This window comes from Suricata suricatta, chromosome 1, assembly GCF_006229205.1.
Source record: "Suricata suricatta isolate VVHF042 chromosome 1, meerkat_22Aug2017_6uvM2_HiC, whole genome shotgun sequence".
NCBI classification, from domain to species: domain Eukaryota; kingdom Metazoa; phylum Chordata; class Mammalia; order Carnivora; family Herpestidae; genus Suricata; species Suricata suricatta.
The window spans coordinates 41,226,204-41,249,990 of NC_043700.1; the positions used below are offsets into that span (position 1 = coordinate 41,226,204).

General features: G+C 44.2%; 1 protein-coding gene and 1 long non-coding RNA gene across 7 annotated transcripts; one reads left to right on the forward strand and one right to left on the reverse strand.

The window, feature by feature from the left end:
* Positions 1 to 684: 684 nt before the first annotated feature.
* Positions 685 to 19,764, forward strand: NPM2 (nucleophosmin/nucleoplasmin 2). 6 transcript variants are annotated; one of them, XM_029937097.1, is made up of 9 exons: positions 685 to 778; positions 1,216 to 1,302; positions 1,396 to 1,481; positions 1,632 to 1,757; positions 17,369 to 17,459; positions 18,162 to 18,355; positions 18,528 to 18,562; positions 19,358 to 19,391; positions 19,473 to 19,764. In XM_029937097.1, the coding sequence occupies exons 2-9, from the start codon at positions 1,248 to 1,250 to the stop codon at positions 19,515 to 19,517; spliced, it is 666 nt and encodes a 221-aa protein (XP_029792957.1). In that variant the 5' UTR covers positions 685 to 778; positions 1,216 to 1,247; the 3' UTR covers positions 19,518 to 19,764. The 6 variants fall into 6 exon arrangements, with proteins under 6 accessions (XP_029792957.1, XP_029792967.1, XP_029792960.1 ...); XM_029937107.1 differs by lacking the exon at positions 685 to 778 and adding an exon at positions 832 to 915; XM_029937100.1 differs by lacking the exon at positions 685 to 778 and adding an exon at positions 940 to 1,016.
* Positions 1,540 to 22,889, reverse strand: LOC115289718. The gene is made up of 3 exons (XR_003907774.1): positions 22,813 to 22,889; positions 17,605 to 17,690; positions 1,540 to 1,636 (listed from the first exon to the last, which is right to left on the reverse strand). It is a non-coding gene; the product is annotated as an uncharacterized LOC115289718 (long non-coding RNA).
* Between the last annotated feature and the right edge of the window lie 898 nt (positions 22,890 to 23,787).

Sequence of the window (23,787 nt, forward strand, 5' to 3'; positions counted from 1 at the left end):
TTACTTTACTGTTTTTGTTGAAAAGCCTTGAACTTTATGTATAGGTGAGAAGTTTCCAGAATGGAAGGGAAGGATAAAGATGCAATGAGATCAACTATACTTCATTTTTTGAAAGGGGTGGGGGGAGAAAGGAAGGAAAAGGAATTCAAAGAGAGATATCCCTGGTTATTTTTTACTTCCAGAGATGTCACAGGAGCAGAGCAGGACAGAGGGGGATGTGGCCGGCTGAAAGGCAACCTCCTCTCCACCCCACCCCCACCCCCACCCCCGCCCACCGTGCCCTGTGAACTGCTGTTAGATGACCGGCCCTGGTAAAGTCACTCACTGTGTCCCATGCTATATTCCTTACCAGCTGCCACAGCTGGTAACCTCTGGTGTCCCAACTCATCCTCTCCCCTTCCTGTCCGTGGGAGAAATTACCCTTCTGGAAACAGGGCTCTTCTCTGGGACCCATAACCCTGGAAGACTGGCCCTCCTGGCCTTTGGAAAAGGCCCGCACCGAGGCAGGTCCGAAAAAAGGAACGCGTCGGGCAGAAGAAGCCTTAATGCTGCTTCCACTGGGTGGCAAAGCAAGTCTAAGCTAGGCGGTCACGCAGTAGGCTTTGGTGAATCTCCAGTGGCCATGAAGGTTATGCTCACAGCGCGGTCCCGGACCCGCACCGGCAACTTCACCTGGAAACCCTTTAGAAATGCAAATCACCTTGGCCCCCTATCCAGCCCCCCACGACCGGAAACCGTGGCGCCGGGACCTGACCGGGTGCCTTAACGAGCCCTCCAGGTGCGCCGAGGCACGGAGAGCAACGAATGGGGGAGCGGAACGGGGAAAGAAGGGCCTCTCCTTTAAGACGGAGCGGCCGGCCCCCTGCTGCCCCTTCCCGGGCCTCCTAACAGCCTGTAGCCGGCGGCGGCCCTCAGGTGGGGCTGCGAGGAGGCCGGAGTGGGGGAGCCCGAAGCGCCCAGCGCGCAGAGCCCCGGAGGCGGAGGCGGGCTGGCGAGCGGGTCTGGCCCCAGTCGAAGTACGGCCGGTACCGCGACGGCGCCCAGCACCTTTCCAGCCCGGGCGACCTGAGCGTCGGGGACCCCGCACCGCTGGCTGCGGGCCGCTGGGCTGGGCAGCCGCGCCCGGCAGGGGCTCGGAATCCGGACTGGTGGCCGGGATGCGGGCGGTAGGGGGGAACTGGGCCTCGTCTCACCGCGAGCGCCCCTTCCTCGCAGCCGCCGGGACCCGGGCTCCGGCGCCCAGAGTCATGAACCGCAGCCGCACGAGCAGCGCCGAGAAGGCGCCCACAGCCGTGCTCTGGGGTGAGTGGGGGGCCCGGCGGGGGGACGGCGGCAGAGGAGAAACTGGGAACCTCCCTGAGCCGGCCCGGCCCTCTCGCCCCGCTCCTTCCGCAGGCTGTGAACTAAACCAGGACAAGCGGACTTGGACCGTCAAACCCCAGAAGGAAGGGAAGCAGGACTGTAAGCTGTTGCTCAGTACGGTGGGTGCCCCGGCCCCCAGGAGGGGGTGGTAGGGTTGCAGCCGGGACGTACGTGGACTGCTGCGGGGGAGCAGGTGGGTCTCTCGGGTCCCTGCAGGTGGAACGGGCTTCCCTCCGGCGGTGAGGTGGCCTGTCTTCAACCGCTCTCAGATTTGCTTGGGGGAGAAAGCCAAAGAAGAGATGAACCTCGTGGAAATCCTGCACCCAGCCAGCCAGGAAGACAAGAAGACCAAGCCCATCACCATCGCCTCTCTTCAGGCCTCGGTGCTCCCCATGGTGAGCCTTTCCCCGCAGGCTGAGGGAGGCTGCCCGCCCCGGGCACTCACACCCTGGGTGGGCGTCGACAGACACAAAGGTGGAATGCCAGGGGGCATGACTGAGAGCCTTGGACTTAGGAGCCAGAGAGCCCCGTTTCCATCTAGCTCACCCTTTACTAGCTTGGGCAAGTAACGTCTCTTCAAAATCGCTATTTTAAACCTTTTGATACTAGTAACAGGACACTGTTGATGACTTCCAAATTGATTGTGTATCCAGAAATTCTCTTATCTCTAATAATTTATCTTGAGTTCTCTATGCAAATCATCACTGTTAATGGCAGTTTTTGTGTCTTTTTTTTATTCTACCACACTGTCTAGGACCGCCAGTGTAGTATTGGGGAAGATTGTAATGGTAGATGTCCTTGTTCCTTTCTTGATATATGTGTATGTATGTGTGTGTGTGTGTGTGTGTGTGTGTGTGTGTATATGTGTATATGTGTGTGTATGTATTTTTAAAGAAATGCTTCTAATGTTTCTCCATTAAGTGTGGCACATCTGGTAGGCACAGATGTGTCTTTAGAAACCTCTCTTAATCTCACCCTTTGCTACTCTCCTCTCCCTAATCCTGGTCAAACCACACTGGCTTTTTTGATTGTACCTTAAAAATTCCAAACATACCCCCTTCTGGGAGTCTTGCATTCCCCATGCTAGGAATTCACTTGCCTCTCACTTCAGCCCTTTTTACTATGTCATCTCATTGAAGAAGTCTTTCCCAGAGCGCCTAGGTGGTTCAGCTGGTTGGGCTCAATCAGGGCTCAACCCCACGAACCGTGAGACCATGACCTGAGCTGAAGTCGGGCGCTAACCGACTGAGCCACCCAGGAGCCCCTAGACTGGTTTGATTTCAAACTGTTGTCATTTAAGTTTTAGGTCTAGATGTTTCCATTTCTTTGAGTCAATTTTTATATCAGCTTTATTGAGATATAATTTATATATAATAAAATCTATCAGTGTTAAGTATACCACTTGATGCATTTGACAAATGTATATAATTTTGTAACTACCACTTCAGTCAAGGTAGAGAAAATCTTCTTTGCCCCCCAAATATCTCCTCATGCCTGTTTGCCATCAGTCCTTTCCACGTATCACTGCTTCGGGCAACCACTTATCTACTTTCACTATCTTCTGTTTGTCTAGGATTTCATTTTAAAGGGACTCATGCAATACATAGTCTCTAGTACCTGGCTCTTTTCACTTAGCATAACGCTTTTGAGATTTCTCCATGTTGTTGGTAAAACAGTACTGTGCTCCTTTTTTATATCTGAGTAACATTCTCTTTTACAAATACATACATATGTCAAGATTTATTTATTCATTCACTAGATAACAGACATTTGGATAGTTTCTAGTTTTTGTTTATTTTTTCATTTTTGAGAAAGAGTGTGAGCAGCGAAGGGGCAGAGAAAGAGGGGGACAGAGGATCCCAAGCAGGCTCTGCGCTGACAGCAGGGCTGTCAGAGCTCAAACTCACAAACTATGAGATCATGACCCACATTGAAGTCAGACGCTCAACCATCTAAGCCACCCAGGTGCCCTGGGTAGTTTCTAGTTTTATACTATGAATAAAGCTGCCTTGAAATTTGAGTGTGTTTGTATGCACATATATTTTCATTCCTCTTGTGTAAATACATAGGAGTAAGACTGCAGGATCATTAGTAAGCATATGTTAAATTTTATTTCCCCCCTCCCATCCTCTTGCATATGTTAAATCTTACACACCACTGCAAAACTATTTTCCAAATTACTACACCATTTTTGCATTCCTACCAGTTGTTCCACATCCTCACCAACACTTTGCATTGTCAATCTTAATTTTAGCCATTCATAAATTTAGCCATATGTATAGTGGCATCTCATTGTGGTTATTATTTATATTTCTTTGATGATTAGTGATATTGATCATCTTGTCTGGTCATTTGATATCTTCTTTTGTAAAATGCCTGTTTAGATGTTTTGCCCATTTTTAAATCAAGTTATTTTTATTGAGTTGTAGAAGTTCTTTAGATATTCTGGATACAAGTCTTATCAAAAATATTTCAAATATTTTCTGCTAGTACATGACTTGCCTTTTCATTCATACTAATTTCTTCAAAGAACACAAGTTTTTAACTTTTATAAGGTCCAATTTGGCTTTTTTTTCTCTCTTACGGTTCTTTTTCTTTTTTTTTTCTTTCTTTTTTTTTTTGGTGTCCTGAGAAATCATTCCCTGAACTAAGGTTGCAAATGTCTTTTTCTAAGTTTTCTTCTAGAAGTGCTGTTGTTTAAGCTCTTATATTTAAGTCTGTGTTCCTCCATTTCCAGATAATTTTTGTGTGGTATAAAGTAAGTGGTTTAAGAGAAACATTTTTCCCCCAAGCTGAAAACTAGTGCTCTAGCACTACTTTCCTTTTTTTTTTTTTTAAGCCTATCCTTTCACTACACAATTATGTTGACATTGTGCCAAAAATCAGTTGCCTGTGTATGTATGCATGTATTTCTGTATTTTGTTTCATTGATTTGTATTTTTATGTTTACTCTCATGACAGACTGATTTGATTATTATAGTTTTATGGTTAGTCTTAAAATTAGTGTGAGTCTTCCAGCTTTTTTTTCTTTTCTAAAATTGTGTTGGCAATTCTAGGTCCTGAGCATTTCCATATAGATCTCAAAATAGGCTTTCTTTAAAAATCAGTCTGTTGGGATTGTGACTGAGATCGTATTGAATCTATAGACTACTTTGGAGGGAATTGGCATTTAACAATTTTTAGTCATTAATAATTAAGCATATATTTCTGTATTTAAGTCTTTCACTTTTTCCTCTAATGTACATTTTTAACTTTTCCTACTAATATTTTGTAGTTTTCAGGGAACTGGAACTTTGTAAGATCTACCCCAACATACTGCATGATTTTAGGTGCTATTGAAAAGGGTATTAACATATTTATTGAAAGATAATTCACATGCCATAAGCTTTACCTATTATAATGTACAATCAGATGGGTTTTAGTAACTTAAGAGTTGTATGACCATCACAGTCTAAGTATAGAGCATTCTCCTTATCCCCAAAAGTAACTCCATTCCTACTAGCAGTCACTCCCCATTTCCCACACTCACCCGCAGCACTAGACAACTGTTCATCTATTTTCTGCCTCTCTATGTTCGCCAATTCTGGACAGTTCATATAAATGGAATCTCAAAATGTGTGGTCTTTTGTGACTACTTTTTTCACATAGCATAATTTTTTTTTTTTTTTTTTTTTTTTTTTTAAGGAGAGAGAGGCAGGCAGAGAGAGGCGCAGAGCATGAACAGGGGGAGGGCAGAGAGAGGAAGACACAGAATTCGAAGCAGGCTCCAGACTCTGAGCTGTCAGCACAGAGCCCAACACGGGGCTTAAACTCACAGACCACGAGATCATGACCTGAGCCAAAGTCGGATGCTTAATTGACTGATCCACGCAGGTGCCCCACATAGCATAATGTTTTTAAGGTTCATCCATGTTGTAGCATATAACACTACTTTATTTTTATTGCCAAATAATACACACTGTATGGATATATATAAAATCATCCATTCAGCAGTTGATGGACACTTGTTTTATGCTTACCTTTTGGGTATTATAAATGTTATGAACATTCATATACAAACCTTTGTGTGAACATATGTTTTCATTGCTCTCGAGCATATCTCTGGGAGTGCAACTGCTAGGTCATATTGTAGCTTTATGTATATGACATTTTGAGGAACTGCCATTTTCCAACATAGTCACCCCATTTTATGATCCCACCAACAGTATATAAGGATTCCACTTTTCCCACATCCTTGCAATACTTGCTATTGTCTGTAGTTTTAATTTGTTATTTTAGTGGTTATGAACTGGCAGTTCAATGTGGTTTTAGTTTGCTTTACCTAATGGCTAATGATTTTGTGTCTCTCTTCATTTGTTTATTGGTCATTTGTATATCTTTCTTGGAGAATTGTCTATTCAGGGCTTCATTTTTTTAAATTGCATTTGAGTTTGATATTTTAATATTGGTCTTCTTACTTTAAATTGTATGAGGGCTTTATATACTCTGCATACAAGCCCCTTATCAGATGAGTTGCAAATATTTTCTCCCATTTTCTGAGCTGTCTTCTCACTTTCTCGATGATATCATTTGCAGCATAAAATTTTGAATTTTGATGTAGTGTGATTTGCGTATGGTTCATCTTGTTGCTTGTGCTTCTAGTATTGAATCTAAGAAACTGTCACCTAATCTAAGGTCACGAAAATTTGCTCCAATGTTTTCTTCTAGGGGTTTTATAGTTTAAAGTTTTAGCTCTTATAGTTAAGTCCATGATCCATTTTGAGATCATTTTTGTGTATAGTATAAAGTATGCAAATGGCATTTTAAAATCCCATTTTATCATTGTTCAGTAGCAATATATAGTTATGTAATTGTTTTTTTGTTATTTGACCTTGCGAAACTTGCATAGAAATCTAGCACCTTTTGTTAATTCCTTATGGATTTATTCAGATTCCTATGGATTTATTCATGTCATCTGTGAATAAAGTCACTTCAACTTCTTGCATTTCTTTTTCTTGTCTTCCTTCACTGACTAGGACCTCAAGTATAATGTCAGATAAAAGTGGTGACAGCAGGTCTGTCCTTGCCTTTTTCTCTTCTACCATTAAGACACATGTAGGAATTTTGTGTAGATGTCCTATATGAGGATGACAGTGTTCCCTTCTGGTTCTTTTTTTTTTTTTTTTAATGTTTTATTTGTGTTTAAGAGAGACAGAGCATGAGTAGGGGAGGAACTGAGAGAGAGGGAGACACAGAATCTGAAGCAGGCTCCAGGCTCTGAGCTGTCAACACAGAGCCTGATGTGGAGCTCAAACTCACAAACTGTGAGATCATGACCTGAGCTGAAGTCAAGACATTCAACCGACTGAGCCACCCAGGCATCCCTCCCTTCTGGTTCTAATTTGTTGAGATATTTTATCATGAATGGTTATTGAATTTTGTCCAAGAATTCTTTCTGAATCTATTGAGCATTTTTCTTTCTCCTTTATTATATGGCAAATTACATTTATCCTTTTCAAATTTTATTTTTGTTAATTTTTTCTTTTTTATTTTAGGTAGGCTCCACACTTAAAGTGGAGCTTGCACTCATGACCCTAAGATTAAGAATCTCATGCTCTACCAACTGACCCAGCTAGGCACCCACTCAAATTTTAAACCCACTGTACATTCTTGGGACAAACCCCACTTGATCATGATATATTATCATATTTATATACTGCTGGATTCCATTTGCTAGTATTTTATTATGGATATTTGTTTTGGGGTGCCTGGCTGGCTCAGTCAAGGGAGCATATGGCTTTTAACCTCAGGGTTGTGAGTTTGAGTCCCACAATGGGCATAGGGATTACTTAAAATAAAATCTTTTTAAAAAATATTTGTGTCTGTATTTATGAGCAACATTGGACTGTAGTTTTCTTGTCATGTTTTTGTCTAGCTTTAGTATTAGGGTCATGCTGGCCTCATAAAATGAGAAAGAAATTATTCTCTTCTGTTTGCTGAAACCATTCATCTAAATTTGGTATTTTTTTGTTAAATGTTTTGGTAGAACTCATGAGAAGCAATCTGGTTAACTGCAAGTTAAATTTCTTTAACAGATTTAGGACAATTTGGGTTGTTTTTCTTAAGAGAACTTTGCTTATGTCTTTCAAGGAGTTTTTTCATTTTGTCCACATCAAATTCATTGGCATAGAGTTGTCCATAATATTCCCTTTCTTCCTCTTCTGTAAAATCTGTAGTAAACTCTGCTCTCTTATTTCTGATATTGGTAATTTCTGTCTTCTTCCCCTTTTCTTTGTGCAGTCTGGTTAGAGGTTTAATATTTTTATCCATTTTTTTCTTTTTAAAAATTTTTAAATGTATTTTATTTGTTTTTGAGAGAGAGAGTGTGTGAGCAGGGGAGGGTCAGAGAGAGAGGAAGACACAGAATCCAAAGACAGGCTCTAGGCTCTGAGCTAGCTGTCAGCCCAGAGCCCGACACGGGGTTCAAACCCACAAACCGTGAGATCATGACTTAAGCTGAAGTCAGATGCCCAACCAACTGAGCCACCCAGGCGCCCCTATCCATCTTTTTCAAGAACCAGTTTTTGGTCTCAACTTCTCTCTATTGGTTACCCACTGTTGTATTTTTTTGAACTCTAGTCTCTATTTCCTTTTTTCTGTTTGGTTTAATTTTCTCTTTTTCTAGTTTTATAAGGCAGAATCTTACCTTATTAATTTTTTAAACATTGTTTATTTTTGAGAGAGAGAGTGATAGAGAGCATGAGGTGGGAGAGGAGCAGAAAGAGAGGGAGACACAGAATCTGAAGCAGGCTCCAGGCTCTGAGCCATCAGCACAGAGCCCAACAAAGCCAGATGTGGGGCTTGAACTCACAAACTGCGAGATCATGACCTGAACCAAAGTCAGATGCTTAACCAACTGAGCCTCCCCAGTCACCCCACATTATTGACTTTTCTTTTTACCTTTATTCTTTCTTTTTCTTTTCTTTCTTTCTTTCTTTTTTTTTTTTTAACATTTACTTTTGAGAGAGAAAGACAGAGCACAAGTGAGGGAGGGGCAGAGAGAAAAAGAGACATAGAATCCAAAGCAGGCTTCAGGCTCTGAGCCATCAGCACAGAGCCTGACACCAGGCTCCAACTCAAAAATTGTGAGCTCATGACCTGACCTGAAGTCGGACACTTAACCAACTGAGCCATCTAGGCGCCCCTGTTCTTTTTCTGATACAACCATCTTATGCTATGATTTCCTTCTAAGCACCTTTCTGACTTCATCCCACAAATGCTAATAAGTACAATTTCCATTTTCATTCTGTTCAAATTGTTTTATAGTCTTCTTCTTTAGTCCCTAGGGTATTTAGAAATATGTGTGTTTTTAAATTTCCAAATAGGAATTTCCCAAGATTCTTTCATTGATTTCTAGTTTAATGATCTCATTGTGGTCTGAGAAAATGCTCTATATAATTTCAACCCAAATTATGTTGTGACTTGTTTCATGGCCTATATGGTCTAACTTGGTGAGTATTTTCTTAACACTTAAAGAATGTATGTTCTGTAGTTTGATGTATTGCTTTATTAATGTCAGTTTTATCAAGGTGGTTGATAGTTTTATTGGAATATTCTATATCCTTACTCATTTTCTGTCTACTTGATCTATTACTGAGCAAGGAATGTTGAAAACTTCAATAATAATTATGGTTTTGCCTATTTCTCATTTTAGTTATCAGTTTTACTTTATGTATTTTGAAGTTATTTTATTAGGCAGATATACTTTTAGGATTGCTATATCTTCTTGATTAATTGATTCCTTTATTATTATGAAATGTCCCTCTCTCTGAACATTCTGAAGTCTACTTAGCCTGATTAATATAGCCTATCTAGCTCGTTTTTTATTAGTGTTTGGGTGGTATACTTTCCTTTTTTTATTTTATCATTTTACGTTTAATTTCTGCATTTATATATATATAAAGTAGGTTCTCTTTAGATAGTTGAGTCTTCCTTATTTAGCTAATCTGATCATCTCTGACTTTTAATTACAGTATTTGGATCATATATATTTAATATAGTTATCAACAAAGTTGGATTTTAATTTATTGTCTTGCTATTGGTTTTTCTATTTGTCCCATCTGTGTTCCTTTCTCTTTCTGGCCTTCTTTTGGGTTAACTAAATGTTTTTTATGATTATGTTTTCAAATCCTCTATTGGCTTCTTAGCTATACCTCATCTTTGTCACATTTTTAGTTGTTACTCTAGAGTATCTTTAAATTGCAACAGACTGGGGGCACCTGGGTGGCTCAGTTGAGCATCCAACTCATGATTTCCACTCAGGTCATGATCTCACAGTTCCTGAGTTCAACCCTGTGTTGGGCTCCATGACAGCAGTGTGGAGCCTACATGGTATTCTCTCTCTCCCTCTCTCTGTGTCTCTCCCTTTCTCAAAATAAATACATAAACTTAAAAAAAATTATAGTAGTCTTTATTCAAATAATATTATACTACTTCATGAATGATAGGAGACTCTTACTACAGTAGACTTCATTTTCCCTTCCCATCCTTTGTGCCGTTGTTGTAATAACTTTTGTTTCTAAATATGCTGTAAATCCCATGCTACATTATTATTTTGCTTTAAACAGTCTATATGTTATATGTTTAAGTTTTTATTTTAGTGATCTCTACACAGGACTTAACTCATGACCCCAAGATCAAGAGTCTCACAGTCCTTTGACTGAACCAGCCAGGCACCCCTAAACAGCCTATATTTTAAAGAGATTAGAAATTAGAATAAAATGTTTTATGTTTGCCATTTCTGATACTCTTCATTCCTTTGTGTAAAACTCTAGGTTGATTTTTTTTTTCATTTCAACACTTAAAACCATTGCTTTGTTGTTGTCTGGCTTGTATAATTTGGAAAATCTAGTAGTATCCATGTCTTCATTCCTCTGTGTAATGTCTTTTTTCCCTCTGCCTGCATTGAGATTTTATCCTTACCACTGGTTTTGAGCAATATTTAAAAAGCCTTGAGGTTCATTGAAGTTCTTAAATCTGCAGGTTCATTGTTTTAAGCAAATTTGGAAACTTTTATCCATTATTTCCGCAAATATTTTTTTCTGCTCCCTGCTTCTCTCATCTCCACTGAGAAATCCAATTACAGGCTTATTAATTGTGTTCAAACCTATATATATTTTGTCTCCCTGATCTATCAGTTACCAAAATAAATGTTTTTAAATTTCCTATTATGACTGGATTTTCAGTGGATTCCTTTTAAAATTGTTTGCTTTATATATGTTTATTTTTTAATTGAAATTTTTTTTTTAGTGTTTATTTTTGAGAGAAGCAGTATGAGCAGAGGAAGGGCAGAGAGAAAGGAAAATAAAGAATTTGAAGCAAGCTTCAGGCTCTGAGCTGTCAGCACAGAGCCCGACACAGGGCTCGAACTCACAAACTGTGAGATCAATACTCGAGCTGAACTTGGACACTGAGCCACCTGGGCACCCCATATTTTTTAAAGTTTAAAGATAATTATAGATTCACATAGGGCTAAAAGAAATAATACAGAGAGATTTTGCCCAGTTTTTGCCAAAGGTAACATTTTGCAAAAACTATAATGTAACATTGAAATAAGGCTATTGACATTGATACAACCCAGCAATCTTGTTCTATACAATTTCATCACCTAAGTTCATATATGGCACCACAGCCCAGGGATCCCTCATGTTGTCCTTCTGTAACCACACCCACCTCCCTTCTGCCTCTTGGTCTATCACTAACCCTTGGCAACCACCAACCTGTCCACCTGTCCTCTATTTTCTACAATTTTGTCCTAGAAGTAGTTTTATAGTTTCATACATATGTAACTTTTTTGGAACTGGTGGTTTTTTTTCTCAGCCTAATTCCCTGAAGTTTTATCCAAATTGTTGTGATGTTCTCCTTATTGCTGAGTAGGATTCCATGGCATATCTTCATCACAGTTCAACCACTCATCTGTGGAATAACTGAGCTGATTCCACTCTGGGGCTACTCTGAATAAAGCTGCTATGAACATTTATGTAAAAAAATTATGTCAGCATAACTTTTCATTTCTTTAGGGTCAATTCCTAGGAGTAAAATTGCTGGGTCATATAGTGGTTTCATGCTTACTTTATTAATTTGCCAAACTGTTTTCAAAAGCAGCTGTACCACTACAGCAATGCATGAGTGATTGACTTTATCTGCATCCTCGCCAACATTTAATATTGTCACTATTTCTTTTTCACAGCCAATCTAAAATATGCGTAGTTGGTATCTCATGGTGCTTTTAAATTGCATTTCCCTAATAGCTAATGACGTTGAACATCTTTCATGTGTCTGTTTGCCATCTGTATATTCAGTAAAATGTCTGTTCATGTCTTTTGCCCATTTTTTACTTGGATTATTTCATTACCATTGTGGTTTGCTAATTCTTTTATATTCTAGACACTCATCCTTTGTCAAGCCTAGAGTTTGTACATATTTTGAACCCCAGTCTATAACTTGTCTTTTTATCTTTTTCCAGTGAACCTCTATGGAACAAAACATTTTAATCTTGATGAGATCCATTTTATCAGTTTTCCTTTCATGACTTTTGATGCTAAGTCGAAGAACTCTTTGCCTAGTCCCAGATCACAAAGATTTTCTATGTTCTGTTTTGTTCTTGTCCAAATGCCTTGTGGTTTTATGGTTTACGTTTAAGTCCATGATCTATTGAGAGTTAATTGCTGTGTAAGCTGTGGGTTTCGGTCAAGACTCATTTCTTTGCCAGTACTCCAGCACTATTTGTTGAACAAGCTGTCCTTCCTCCCTTAGCTGATTTTGTACCTTCATCAATAATCAGTTTCACATATTTGTGTGGCTCTATTCCTAGATCTTCTGTTTCCTTGATCTTTGTGTCTCTCCCTCCGATTCCACACAGTCTTGATACTGCAACTATAGTTTTATGGATGTTTAGACCATGTTGTTGGGGCATATAATTTACAGAATTATCTTCCTGGTAAACCAGTTAGCATTATGTGATGATCTCTTTTATCCCTAACATGCTTATTGAATTAAAGTTTACATCATCTGTTAGTTTGTTCTCCAATTTTCTCTCAATGTCCATTTTCATTTATTCTTTAGTAATGGAATTCATGACTTTTAGCTGGCCACAGACTACTGAGAAGTCAGGCATGGCCATGAAGTTCTGGTAAAGCATTCTTAAAAGGAGATCAAGTGACCATTTTTATCCCTTCCTCCTTGCTGCCTGCAGTATGGATGTGATGGCTAGAATGTGAGCAGCCATCCTGGGCCAGAAGGTGGAGGCCGTGTACTAAGGATGGTGGAGCAACACAGTACAGAGAGCCTGGATCCCTGGTGATCGAGGGGCGGTATACCCACAGCTGGCTGCTCATTTCTGGATTTGGTTTACATGATGAACAAACAAGTTTCTATCTTGTGTAAGCCACTGTTAATTGCTGCTTGTTACCAAACCTTATCCTACCAAATACAACTAGCTTCATTTTTAAGGACTTTGTTTTTTCAGAGCAGTTTTAGGTCTACAGGAAAATCGAGAGGAAGGTACCTGCAGAGACTTCCCATATACCACCTGCACCTACACATACACAGCCTCCCCATTATCAACATCACTCACCAGATGGTACAACTAGCTTCATTTTTGTTTTAATTAGAAATGCTTGTGGTAACAGAGACCAACTACAGGGACTCAGACACATTTGAGACTCATTTCTGTCTGGGATTGAAGAAATCCAGGGCAGGTGAGATCACCAAAGACCAAATCTTCTCTTTCTCTTTCTCTTATCCTTGGCTCAAAGCTTTCATCCGCAAGATCACCTTACAGTGCAAGAAGGCTGCTGCAGCTCCAGCACTTCCACATTTAGGGTGATAGACAAAAAGAAACAGAGACAAAAGGGGCTTTTCTCACTTCTCTGTCTACCTCTTAAGGAGTCTTCATACAAGCACCACCCACTAAATTCTGCTTACAACTCAATGGTCCAGAAATTAGTCACGCGGTCACAGCTGACTGCACAGGAAAAGTGGGGAATATGGCGAGTACAGTATTTGAGTAATATCAGGGCACTGATATTATGAGAAAAAGGAAAAATGGATATTGGATAAGCAACGAGAAGTCTCTGCCACATCTGGTAAATATGTCTCCACATCTTTCCTTCGACATTTCTGTGTGCTTTTGTTTTAGGCATATATCTTATCAGCAGTAAGTTAGCTAAACTTTGTTTTCATCTATCTAACCAATATCTGTTTATGTTTATTGTGATGCTATCATACTAGGGTTTATTTGTAACATGTACTTTGTGCTTCTATGTTCATTACTTTTTCCTTTTTTCTTCTTTCTTTTTTTTCTGTCTTTTATTAGATTAAGGTTTCTTTCCCCCTTTTCCTTTCTACAGTTTGAAAGCTATAGAATCTCACTCTACTTTTTAGTCATCATTCTTAATTTTTTAACAATCATGCATGACCAGTCTAAAATCAATGCTTTATTACTCTCCTTCAGACAATCCAGGGAACTTTTCGGAGTACCCGCTTCTTAACCAACATGTTATTATCATGTAGTGTTTTAGCTTCAGCTTGTTGTAAACCCACTCAGTATGAGCCCTTCTAGTGCTGTTTCATTTTCCACTAATGCTTACTTGGGTTTGTCTTTGCTGACCAAGTTGCTTGCTCACCACTGCTGCTTCTATCCACTTCTTCCTTCTCAATTCGATTGTCATCTTTTTGAGACCTCTTTTAATAGGTCTGGGAGTAGTGCACTTACTTGGGCTCTGACTGGAAATATCTTTATTTTACCCTCATTCCTTCATGACAGTTTATGTATAATTCTATACAGAGAGTCGTTTCCCTCAAAACACTGGGATGCACTTCTATTCTTCTAGTTTCTTTTTTTTTTTTTTTTTTTTTTGTGAGACAGAGACAGCACGAGCAGGGGAGGGTCAGAGAGAGAGCGGGAGACACAGAATCTGAAGCAGGCTCCAGGCTATAAGCTAGCTGTCAGCACAGAACCTGACGCGGGGCTCAAACCCACGAACCAGGAGATGACCTGAGCCCAAGTCAGATGCTTAACCGACTGAGCTACCCAGGCGCCCCATTTCTTCTGGTTTCTGATGTTGCTGTTGAAACCTTCAGTTTGTCTGGCTATTGTTCCTTTTTTGGAAATCTGTCTTTCCTGTCTGGTTTAAGATAAACTCTCTGTTTTTACTATATACCATTTCAGTATGGGATGATCAGATGTGCATTTACTTTTATTTATCTATTCAGGACTTAGGTTTCCCAGACATGAGGATCTGTGTCTCTGGCTGTTTCTAGAAGCTCTTGGCTATCATTTTGCACATCGACTGTGTTGTTTCTAGTCCCTTACTGTGGTTAGATGCGTGTTGGATCTCATCCTGTCCTCTGTATCTCTCAGCCCCCTCCTTCGTACTTTGTTCATCTGTGTCTCTATGTTATGTACTAGGTCGTTTCTTCGCAGCATGGTTCCAGTTTACTATCCTTGCTGGTGTATTCTGCTTTTAGCCATTAGTTCACTTTAGAAGCTGCATTTGGTTCTTGTTATTTCTCATAATACCTTATTCTTATGGTTCTGATTCCTACTTCTATGTTCATTTGACTTGCATCACCCTAATGTTGTAACAGCTAGACAGTTGTTCTTTTCTCTCCAGCTCTTGGCTATACCCATCTACAGTCATCTCATTTCCTCCCGCTCACTCTAGCAGAAGCGTGCCTACTTGTACGCTTTGTCATTTTACACAGTAAGGCGTCTTCTGGGTTTTGCTATTTTCTCTGAGAGAATTCCGTGTGAGGAAAATGGACAGCACCCCAAAGGGAGTCATTTTGCTCTTGTGCCTGCTGTTGGCCGCAAGCGTTACCAGCCTGGGAGCTTATATGGGTCTGTTGGCTTGGCAGTGCCCAGGTGAATTCAGGCTTGTTGTGAGTGGTAGGTACAGCCATCGGTTTTTAGGTTCTCACAGGAGACTTCTTTTATCCCACGTACATTTCCCTATTCCCTTCCTTCAATGGAGGGTAGCTCCTGGTGGGTGAGTTTGGGATTCTTCAGTCCCCTGTCCTCACCCCAGACCCTGGGGCTTCTTCCTAAGGTACACCAGTGGAGGACCCTGGCCCCCACTCAGCATGCCCTGTGACGGCGCTCCTCTCTGAGCTCAGGCCCTGTCTCCTGTCCGTGAGTGCATGTTCAAACCCAAGGCCGGGGCTGTTTTCGGGTACATTTTCCCTTCAGTGGCTACAGTGCCGGTGCTTGTGCATGCTGCCTTCCTTTCTGGGGCACGGGGGCCTCTTCCTTCTGTCCTGCTGTTCACCCAGGCATAAAAACACTGGAATACATTTTATTCAGCATTTATAGACGTTGGTGGCTACAGAGTTTCAGCTTTCCCTTATCTCCTTCCTGTCTGAGCCAGAAACTCTAAATTAATCTCCCTAAGCCTCTGTTCCTTCCTCTGTAAAGGAACAGCCTTTTTAAGCCCTCCATCATGGGCATGTTGTGAGGGCTTAAAAGAGGAAAGCAGGTAAAATGTTTAGCATCGGGCATGGTACATGTAGGAAGTCAATAAATATGAGTATCATCATTGATACAATAGAAAATTTGGAGAGTTTGGAGAAGTATAAAGAAAAACTGTAGTGTCCACTGAAAATTATGGTTCGCACTTAATAGAATTCTAACCTTTTATTTTTAATGTTTATTTATTTTTGGTAGAGAGAGAGAGACAGAGTGCCAGCCGGGGAGGGGCAGAGAGAGGAGGAGACAGAATCTGAAGCAGGCTATTAGCACAGAGCCAGATGTGGGGCTCAAACTCATGAACGGCAGGATTGTAGCCTGAGCAGAAGCTGGATGCTTATCCAACTGAGCCACCCAGGCTCCCTAACTTTATTCGTATGTGTCTCCACACGTGTAGGACAAAAGAAGTACCGTATATACAACTTTGCACCTGGTTTTCTCATTTGATTACAGCCACCACAATAAAGTACCGCAGAGTGAGGGACTTAACGCACATCTATCTTGTCACAGTTCTGGAGGCTAAAACTCTGGGACCAGAGTGGTTGGATTTGGGTAGGGACCATCTTCCTAGCTTGCAGATGGCCACCTGCTCTCTGTGTTCTCACACGGCAGAGAGACAGAGACCAGAGACAGAACTTTCTGGTCTTCTTTACAAGGGCACCAGTCCCATCATGAGGAGCCAGCTCTCATGACCTCATCTAACCTTAATTACCTCCCAAAGGCCTCATCTCCAGATACTATCCAGGGTCTCACATAAGAATTTGGGGGACACAGGGGTGCCTGATGGCTCAGTCAAGCATGTGACTTCGGCTCAGGTCATGATCTCACGGCTTGTAGGTTTGAGCCCTGCATCAGCTTTGTGCTGACAGCTCAGAGCCTAGAACCTGCTTTAGAATCTGTGTTTCCATCTCTCTCTGCCCCTCCCCAACTCATGCTCTATCTCTGTCTCTCTTTCTCAAAAATAAACTTAAAAATTTTTTTAAATTTCTTTTTAATGTCTTCGAGAGGGAGAGAGACAGACAGTGAGCAGGGGAGGGGCAGAGAGAGAGGAAGACACAGAATCTGAAGCAGGCTCCAGGCTCTGAGTTGTCAGCCCAGAGCCTGATGTGGGGCTCGAACCCATGGACTGTGAGATCATGACCTGTGCTGAAGTTAGCCACCCAACCAACTGCGCCACCCAGGCAGCCAAAAAAATTTGTTAAAAAAATCTGGGGGACACAATTTAATCTGTAGCTATCAGACTTCTCTAACGGCTGCCCCTCAGCTTAGAAGCATGTCTGTGATTATCAGATTCACAGTCTTTTCCATTTGAATCCACCTTAACAGGAAGGGCCAAGGGCTTGATAACACAGTGACGTCCAGAGAACCTGTGGAATGTGTGTAGTTGGGGTCTGGGGAATAAATTCTGAACATTTCTGCTGGAGACCAGCCCCCGGGCAGGTGCAAGGCCTGAGTGAGCCCATCTTCTCTGCTCCCGCCCCTACATCCCTCCCTCTGCAGGTCATGATGGGATTGGAGCTTTCTCCTCCAGTCACTTTCCAGCTCCGGGCTGGCTCTGGACCTGTGTTCCTCAGTGGCCAGGAATGTTATGGTAAGTCAGAGCTTGGACCTGAGGAGGGTCTGACTACAGTGCCTCGCAGATTGCGAAGGACAGAACAGGTATTGTTCTTGAATTATTAGAGAAAACCTCCAAAGTGCCGTGACTTCCAGCAGCCTGGACTGGAAGTTCTCCTTACCTCTCTGCCATGTCCTCTGTGGGCCGCAGTCCTCTTGCCTTTTACACGAGGGTGGGGGTAGACTTGGCTTCATCTTCAAAGAGCTGCTGTGAAGAGTAAATGGGGTCCTCAGGGAGAAGTAGGCTGCATGACAGGTAGTACTAGCCCACATGTAAAATGTTAGGTGCCGTGAAGTACATAGCCAGAGGAGCGATATGGACTCTAGCAAATCACTATGCTGTTGACTTTCTTAATGTCCCCCTCTCCCCAGTTGTGCCTCTGTATCAGGGTGCTGGTACCCAAAAACAGGCTCCACTTCCCTTAGGGTGAGGTCTAAATTCCTTAGCTGCTGCTTCTGTTTCCTCCCTGCCCTCCTCTGCCATTCCAGCTTTCTCGGGTTCCAGACCCCTCACCCCCCCACCCCACCCCCTGAGCCTCCACTTGGCCAGAAAGGGGCTCTAGGAGGCAGAAGGTGCTGGCTTCCCCAGGGCAGCTATGAGAACAAGACCAATCATGGAACAGGAGCTAGGCAGAGACCTGGAGCTCAGCGGCCCTGCTCCTTTTCCGTACCCTCACAGACACCTCAGACCTATCCTGGGGGGAGGAAGAGGAGGAGGAGGATCTGGAGGAGGAGGAAGAAGAGGAAGACAACAGCGATGACGATGATGACGACGATGATGACGATGTTGATGTTGATGTGTCCGTAGAGGAGGAGACCCCTGTTAAACAAGTCAAGAGGCTAGCATCCCAGAAACAGACTGGTGTTGCCAAGGTGAGAGAAAGGACACCCCCCACAGAGGCTCCTCAGAAACCTGGGCCAGGCCTCCTGAATTGATTGCCTGAGTGTGCAGAGGCCTGGGGTCCCACCAGGTGCTCAGCAGGAGTCTGTTCTGGCCCTGGACCCTGCCCGAACTGTCCCCATACTGCTTGTGTTTGCTTTCCAGAAAAAAAAGGTGGAAAAAGAAGAGGAGGCAGTGAGGTAACTCTTTCCATCTGTTAACGTGGCCAAAATCTTAGAGCTGAGAGGCCTGTAGGGCTAGAAAGAATCTGAAGTGTGTGCATGTGTATGAGCACACAGGCATCAAAGTATTCTTATCTTCTGATCTCATTCCACTCATGGCAGCCCCTTTCCAAAAATCCCATCCAAAATATAGGTAAAATCATATGCACTAAGAAACTATCACTGCATTATTCAAGTAGTGTGAACAATGGAAGCATTCTAAGTATCTACCAATATAATAGATTAAGCTGGGTCACATTTTCCCAGTGGAATGTGAAAAAATGCCTATGAATAATATAGCATCCTGGAAAGTGTTTATAGAATTAAAAAGAACAGGACCTTAAATCCTGGTATTTTACATGTTTTTAGAAGAAAAGGCAAAAAGTTCTGCAAGGAAAGATGCCAAAATGTTAATACCGGTGGAAGGTAAAGAAAATAAGTAATTTAATCTCTATTTGCTATATTTTGTGCAATGTAGTTATACATTACTTTTATAATGAAAAAGACCTATTTGTGATAAATAAAAGAAAGCAGATGGAAGCCTAAGAAGAAAACACTTCTTGGTAAAATAAGAGAGAATCCAAGTGGTCCCAGCAGGGGACAGGTGGAGAGCCTCCCAGCTCTCCAGATCACAGCCCCTTGCTTTCCTGGAAGTGGCCAGGGCCCTGCTTTCCAGTGAGAGCACTAGGAGGGTCTGGGCTACTGGTATCCTGCTGAGCTCTCTCTCTTTCCCACCCTCATCTGCTTTCTGGGCCTCACCCCACCCTATTCCAGACCCAGACTTAAAGACAAGAGTCCTGTGAAAAAGGTGAGTACCAGGAGAAGGGGCTGGTCCTCCCAGGAGGAGAGGGAGGGTGTGGGACACTGGTGCCCTCCCTTCTCTCCATAGGCCAAACTCATACTCAAGCCTAAAAAGCCGGGATCCAAGAAATGAGGAGCCAGGAGTATCCTGCTGTTGTGACTGAGGGAGAGCCAGCTAGAGCAGCATGCAGAGTGGCTTTCCTCGGGGTGTGCTGCGACCCCGTGTTCCCTCCACCCAGCCTCTCTCCATCTGAGTCTGAATGTGATGGAGCTGTTGGGAACCAACACAAGGCGACCACACTCCAGCTATTGAGTTTCAGCAGGACCTGGAGGGAAGAATCCTGGCCTTAGGGCCCCAATAAAGTTTGCTTTGCCTGGATCTTTTGCCTGTGGGCCTGTCCTTCTTGCTGGCTGCAGCAAGCCCTTGTGCCCGGCAGAGGGCGGCCATGTGCCAGCACACCCCGACCTGACGGCCTGCCCGCCACCTGGACTGAGGCTGAGGTGCCCCAGCCAGCCATCTGGGTTCTGTTCTGCTCTTTTATCTCCCTCTCATTTCCTCAGACTCCCATTCATTCCCACCAGCTTTAGGATAAAAAGAACCAAGGGTCTCAACCCTTTGCGCAGCTTCAACTTTGTGCCCTTGGCCTGAGAGAGCAAGCTCCAGCCACTGTGGGTCTTCCTGTGTCCATGCTCCCTTCTAGCTGGTTTTCCAGGAAGGGCGTTGGCCCCTGTCAGACTAGCCCAGGGATCTTGTCTCCTGGCCCTAATCACCTGTGTTCATTGTCAAATGCACAGACAGAACATCTATTGGAACCTTAGAGGCTCCATGCTAGTGTTGAACCCCCAGGCTTGCCTCCTGTTCAGGGTGAGCTTCTGTTCGTTTGTGTGAAGATCTGTGTTAGGCAGGAGGAGCCCAGAGACCTGGACCTTCAAGGAAGCCCTCCCAGGCAGGGCAGATGAGGCAGGCCTTGCAGAAGCTGTTGAGGGCCTCTTATAACAGGTGGACAGGTAAACACTTTGAATTCTCATGCTAGGGTTCCGCCAGGGCAATTCTTAGAGCCATGGAATAGAGCTCAACAAATTGTTACGGTGAGGCAACTGGGGATTGGCAAGGGGATGAATGGCCCATTGCGTGGCTCTGGCCTCCTGCCCTCTCCCAGGCCTGCACAGCCACTTGGAGCCTGGCTCACACACTGTGACACACAGATGGTGTCCCCCTGGGGGTTATACTTGCAGGCCCTCCGCTGTGCTTTTCCCTGGCCTTCCCCTGCACTCCCCTGCACTTTTCTGGCCAAACCTAAAGGAGCCCAATGGGGAGATGGCCCTGGCTTCTCTCCAGGATCCCTAGCCACAGGTCCCAGAAGGTTGGAGGTCTTTGAATGCCTGCACAGGAAGGTCAGCAACCAGGCTTGCGTGTTCTGTTCAGCTTCAATTTCTCTTAATGCCTGAAAAGACTGAGGAGGGTAGGCTAGTATTCTTGCTGCTTGCTTTCCACACCCCAGGAGACGAACATGGGCACTGGCCCACCCTCAAGCAAATGAGAATGAGCCACTGGGTTCAGGTCACCCAGAGAGCGACAAGGGACATGGGTTCACATTGGGCTCCAGGTAGACAGCAACCATTTACCATGGCCTCATGCCACAGTGACCCAGGGTAGACAAGACAAATTCCTCACCTTCAAGACACCTATAGACTAGTGGAAACACAAAAGCCAACAACAAAATTTCAGTTACTGTCAAGTGCTTTGAGAAGTGAGACAGCACCTTTCCAGCCTGGAATTAGCCTATTAGGAGATGAAAGTCCCTCAAAGAAGACTGACAAGAGGGCAGCAGGCTCCATGAGTAGCTGGCAGAAGGACACTCCCAGAGCAGGAAACAAGCAATGCAATGCACCTCAGGCAGAGCAAGCGGAAAGAGGGTTGGTAGGATTCCAGTAAAACACGCTGGGAGCTAGGCACTGAGTGCCTTCCGGGACTCACTCTGTAAAGCCCCATTTCTTGGACCTGGAAAACGAGGCATAGAGCAGCAAAACAACTTGCCCCCAAGGGCACAGAGCTAGTGGAGGAGCCAGGGTTCACTACCAGGTAGCCTGGCCCCACAGCTCTTGTCTTGAACCACTCTGGAATGACCGGGACAGACAGACAGCACAGCAGCCAGAGCCCTATGAAGTCTCATAAACTGAAAATAGTTAAGAATGAGGTCCATGGTGTAACCCGCACCCTAGGGAGGGGCAGCCCCTAACCAGTTATTGCAAAGCACAGATTCACACAGGTACTTCCTCCCTTTACCTCACCCAGGCAAGTGCCCCAGCAGCCTGGCTCAGCCATAGCTCTGCATGTAAGGGCACACAATAGCTAAGCTGTTCCTGATTTGATGTCCATATGCTGGCAGGCAGCGGGGATCAAACAGCAAGGATGGTAGGCACTCCAAACTGTAAGGGTCCATTTGCCTTTTGCCCTGCTCCAGCCCCAGCCCCAGCCCTTCTGCTTTTCAACAGGAAAAATGTGGGCTAGGGTCGTGGCAGGCGGTGACAAGTGGCAGGTCTGCAGGTGGGCTCTGTGTCTGCACCAGCTGGGCTGTTAGAAGGAGCAGGTGTGAGACGCCTCAGTTGGGGGGGTGTTGAACTTGGCACTAGGGGGTGGGGATTAACCAACCAGCCCAGGCTACTTCTCACTTCCTTTATCACCTCCTTCCACCTCCCCCCATAAATGTTAATGAACCCTACCATTCTCCCTCTCTCTCCTCTAGTCAAGGGAGTCAAAGTTTAGGTAAACTGAGTCTGGACCATATAAGAGGGTCTATGCCCCTTGTTTCCATTCTTGTGGCACTTGATACTTTTCATGGCGTATCCATCTCAGTTGATACTCATGGTGGCAGTTTTGACAGCATTGATAATAACCATTTCGTTTTTACAAATTAGGAAGCTGAGAGCAGAGAACAGAAGGGACTTGCATAAGTTGTGGAGGCCAGGGCCAGGGAACGGGGATAAAATCCATGAAACTCTCCATGCTGCCTCCCCTCTTGGAGCCCAGCAATGGCCTTCCCATGGGGATAAAGGAGCAAGCTGAGTCAGAAAGGCAGGCCTGCAGGTGCACAATGGGAAGGAACAAGGAGCAGATGTCACACCATGAAACAGGCTACCCAGCCATGCCCCAGAGGCCCCTGGCACCAGCCTCTGGCTAAGCCCCAAGGCCAAGCTTGACTGCTGGCATCTGTTACCATGGAGACCCAGGCCTGGCTGGGGGGCTGCCCACTGACAACAGGGCCCTTCCCCATTGATAGGAAGCAGGCACTCAGGCTCAGAGGCCTGGAGTCCAGACAGCACTAGATAGGGTTCCCCACATCTGCCTCATTTCATTCCATCCCCAGCTCACCCATCCACCCCAGAACCTCAAGCCAGAGGTATCTCCTTCATGCATCTGCTCTTACCTGTCATCCCAGGACTGAGGGCAGGAGGAAGTAGCCTTTAGTACTCCACCTAGGAGCTAGGAGCTCGTGGAGATGTGGGTGAGGTCAAAGGCCTGCAGAGCATAGAGCCAGAGCCAGCACCAGTCCCAGCAGTAGATTCAGGGATTTCCACAGAGGAAGCAGAGTTTAAATCAGGCCCCGAAATGGAACAAATATGGAAGATGGAAATGTCAGGAGCATCAGCCTGGGCAAAGCAGAGATATGGGACAGTCTGGGGCATGCTCAGACAATGATGAGCACTGGACTGGGAGTCTGGGCTCCTGGCACCTTGTCTGAGTTGTGCCACTGACTGGCTGTGAGACCCTCGCTGGGCCTCATCAGTGAGTGAGGAGGCTGGATCAGATGAAGAATCTGTTAAGACCCCTTCCAGTTTTGACATCCCTTCTGTTTGATTCCAGCCCTGGACTCTGCCAGTTACTGGGAGCTACCCCTGCACTCTCCAAGCCAGCTCAGGCTCAGCAGGTCCCTGAGTCCCTGCGGGGCTCAGGGTGGGGGGTTGGGGGCGGGGCTGGCCAGGAGGTGGCCTTGGGGCTTGTCTAGGGGAGGGTGGAGGGTGGCAGACAACTTTGTGGATTGATCTAGCTCTGGAAGGTGAGGAGACTTGGAGGTGAGAGTTTCGCCCACCTGCTCATCTCTTTAGGTAAATACATCCACATCTAGCATTTCCCTTTCTCTTTCCATCCTGGAGGCACTGAGATCTCCAGGGAGCCCAGAGCTGAGGTGTGAGCTCCGCTTCCCTACACAGGGGGCTTCCCTCAGAGATCACTCTAACCATGCGCCCCCTTCCACAAACACAATCACCCGCCTTCTGTAGGGAAGGAACCATTAGAGTCCCTGGTTGCCAGTTTCTGGGACCTTAGGTGCTGCAAGCTGGAGAGCATGGACACAGCAGAAAGGCTCCAGACACAAGCCTTGTGGACCTTAGGAACCTAGTTC